Source organism: Budorcas taxicolor, chromosome 5 (assembly GCF_023091745.1).
Source record: "Budorcas taxicolor isolate Tak-1 chromosome 5, Takin1.1, whole genome shotgun sequence".
In the NCBI taxonomy this organism is placed as follows: domain Eukaryota; kingdom Metazoa; phylum Chordata; class Mammalia; order Artiodactyla; family Bovidae; genus Budorcas; species Budorcas taxicolor.
The window spans coordinates 103,382,383-103,386,104 of record NC_068914.1 but is presented as its reverse complement, the minus strand read 5'-3'; the positions used below and the strand labels follow the sequence as shown (position 1 = coordinate 103,386,104).

Below are 3,722 nucleotides of genomic sequence, written 5' to 3'. Positions count from 1 at the left end.
AGATACTTTGAATTTCTGAGCGAGATATCAACTAGAAACTTGATTTCAAATTGGTTCGGTGTGGTGTCAGTGGTTAATGCATTGAAATTAAGATGAGACAAAGGCATATTTTAAATGCCATTGGATCATATATAATATTAGAGACTACATATTATCAGCCAGCTTCCGAAGTTGTTCTTTGTGATCTTATTGATCATTTACTGGAGATGGCTAAATATGATTTTTTCAGGACAAAATAGGCTTAAAAATAACTGTCTTCAAAAGCTTTACAGGAGACTTTTTGCTAATAAACTTTTACCAAAAAGACACACTTCAAATATGTCTAAAACTTGTTCTTCCTCTGTTTTTCTGTTGCTTTGAAATGGCAGCTTCTTCCAATACTGATGTTTCCTTATGTGTGCTCTCAGATGCAAACATCTTCTAAGAAGTAAAATTTGACTTTAATATTTCTAGTATGCATTAGAAGCTTTTTTATTAATATAACTGGAAATTTTCAAAGTAGTAGTGAAAAAAGACCTCTGAACGTAAAGTGAATAAGTTCTGTGTACATATTTTATGAATTTATAGATCATATATTAATTATAAAGGAGATTACCAGTTTGCCATTAATAAGGTGCTCCATATTTTTGCTAAATTTTCATACTTGGAAAATAATGAGATGATAGATGATTCCATTCAAATTTCTACATAAGCCAGGGTATAACATATACCCTGGACATAACATATAACATAATGCTATGTGCATCAATGGCTTTCATGTAAAAAATCAAATATTTGTAACAGAATGCTCAATTCTTTAGGAATACAACTAGGAAATGGCTTTACTTTTTCCAATAACTGTTTAATTTTGCTCTTTTGATTCTCCCTTTTGTTTCCCTGAACTAGCTCTGTCAGTTATTATAACTTGCAGATTTTTAAAATTATTGAAATATAGTGAATTTGAATTTGAAAAAGTTCATAATATTTTAAATTCAGAACTCAGCCAATATATAACAGCTTCTAGACCCTGTGTGGTCTGGTGAATTGGTAAGTTAGGAATGAGAGAGAGGAAAAGGGCAAATTTCCTTACTGGGTGAGGCCCAGGCAGTTTTAGGATGTAATATACAACGTGGTTCAATTGTTGATGTACGAAGCTATTAGGTTTCCATTTTTCTGGTTCTTCGATATCTTCCATCAAAGTTTTGTAGTTTTCCTTATATAGATATTAGCATATTTTGTAAATTTATACCTAAGTTGGTTATTTGGTCAAGTATTCTTTATTCGTTTCTAAGTCTGCTTTTTAGAGATTCCTACAGTGAACCTCAATACAAAGGATAGCAGTAATTGTATGTGAAGCAGCCCTCACATTTATGTTCCTATATCCACACCCTCCCCCCGCCACCCAAGCTCCAGGGGATACCACCAAAGTCTGTCTTTAACATTTAGTCATCTGAAGCTCCTCTCAGATGGAAGTAGTTCAGCTGCCCCAGATGCTTCATCTCAGCAAGCTTTGGAGTGGAGACTTTTATCCAGTTTCTCCTTTTAATAGACCTTCCAGTTCCTACAGTAATTCTCTTTGAGGCACTCTTAACACCCTCCTGCCCTGAATATAATTTCATATACTTGCAGCTCTCCCTTCCTATCTACTGTGAGAGATAGAAGGAAAATCTTGTTGAGAACCCACAGTTTTGTAAGTGCAACATTTCCAGCTTGCTTCACCCTGCTTAGTCTGTCACACATAAGGGTGGATACATGGAGGTGTCTGGGGTGATTTTCTATGTTTTTAATAAATGCAATTATTTTTGACTCACTTGCTGTCTTATTTAGAACTTAAAGTGCCTCTTTACTTCAGCTTTGGCCACTTCTGAAATGGCTTAATGAGTAAACAAAGCTCCACTGCATTCATGTCACATATTTAAAATGTTATGCAGCAAATATAATATTAAATTTAATGCTTTGAAAATGCTTTAATATCTGAGAAACATAGAGTAATAAATGTGATATCAGGATTTTATCATTTTGGAGGTACTAACTACTGAAGATTTCTGGTACTTAACCAGAAACAGGTTGGGCCTTGGAAGAGACATTAGTTTTAACATGAGAGAGCTGTGTGGGACATGTCTCCTAGAAGCAGTCATGCAATGGAAAGCATCTCATTGGTGTCCACAACTTTCTATTACTTAAACTCAAGATCTGTTCACACCTTTTTCCTTCCATAGATAAAACAAAAGGCATTTCTGATGTTTCTGTTTTGGAGCCTCTCCTCATTGTACTAAACCAAGGGTCAGTACTGATATTTCTCTCAAGATATATGAAGAAAAGACTCTTTAAACTTTTACATATGGAGGAGCTGCTGTGAAGCTCTGGACTAAAATGTCACACAAGTTTGGTAAAGAGATTTCTTTCATCTCTCTTCCAGGATATCATGCTTATTCTGGAATCCAGAAATTTGGAGGAGGAAAATATCCAGAAAATACTTCTGGCAGATACATGGGTTTCTAAATAGTTTGGTAATAAACAGGTTTAGGTCATTTGTCTGTGAGTGCTCCAAAAGGCTTCCTTCACTTCCTCGTTCCTCAAGGTGTAGATAACTGGATTCATAGCAGGCGTGACCACTGTGTACATGAGTGCAGTTGCCTTGTCTGTTTCTGGAGTGTGTGCAGCCTTCGGCTGGAGGTAAGTGAACAAGGCAGTACCATAGAAGAGAGAAACAACCAGGATATGAGAAGAGCAAGTGGAGAAAGCTTTGCTTCTGCCAGTGGCTGAAGGGATTCTCAGGATGGTGACCAGAATGCACACATAGGAGCACAGAATGAGGACACAGGGGGTCATGATAAAGAGCACAGAGATAGCAAACAATGTAGTCTCATTGTGGGAGGTATCAACACAAGCTAGTTTCACTACAGGCATGATGTCACAAAAAAAGTGCTGGATCCTTCCTGTTCCACAGAAGGGCAGAGTGAAGATCCATGTGGTCTGGGCTGATTCCACCACAACCCCAGTGGTCCAAGATGCTGCAGCCAATTTCAAACACACACCAGGGCCCATCAGGAGAGAGTAATGCAGAGGATGGCAAATAGCTACAAAGCGGTCATAAGCCATGACTGCTAGCAGGCAGCATTCTGTCAGTCCCAAGATGCTAAATACATACATCTGAGCTGCACAGCGTGCCACGCTTATGATCTTGATCTCCACAAGCAAGTGCACCAGCATCTGAGGCACCACACTAGTGATATAGCACATCTCCAGAAAGGAGAGATTAACCAGGAAGAAATACATGGGAGTGTGTAAGGAAGGGGTGCCCCAGATCAAGCCAATGATGAGAAGGTTTCCTCCCATGGTAAACAAGTATATAGTTAAGAACACAACGAAGAGCACAGGTTGTAACTCTGCTAGAGAGGAAAATGCTACAAATGTGAAGTGGGTGCAGAGGGACTGGTTTCCACTCATTATACGCTCAGAGCTAGACATCTGTGGAGAGAGCAGAGGGGGCAGAAGTAACACCTAGAGGCATCCAGTCACCTAGCGTAGGTCTCTGTGGAACTTTCTAGGGCCAGTGGTCTGATATGAGACTTAGACACTTGTATTCTGTTTGCTAAAAGTTTTGAAATGATTAGGAAAAACCCCTGGCGGAGGAGATGGCAGCCACTCCAGTATTTTTGGCGGGAGAAATCCATGGACAGAGGACCCTAGTGGGCTACAGTCCATATGATTGCAAAGAGTCAGACATACTGAAGCAACTT

General features: G+C 38.9%; 1 protein-coding gene across 1 annotated transcript; it reads right to left on the bottom strand.

Annotated features, from left to right (window-relative positions):
- Window positions 1–2,502: 2,502 nt before the first annotated feature.
- LOC128048175 (olfactory receptor 10C1-like) lies at window positions 2,503–3,450 on the bottom strand. The gene has a single exon (XM_052640584.1). The coding sequence runs from the start codon at window positions 3,448–3,450 to the stop codon at window positions 2,503–2,505; it is 948 nt and encodes a 315-aa protein (XP_052496544.1).
- Window positions 3,451–3,722: the final 272 nt, after the last annotated feature.

What these genes read in the sequence shown, in the direction of transcription:
- LOC128048175 (XM_052640584.1), bottom strand. Translation starts at nt 3,450, where the DNA reads ATGTCTAGCTCTGAGCGTATAATGAGTGGAAACCAGTCCCTCTGCACC.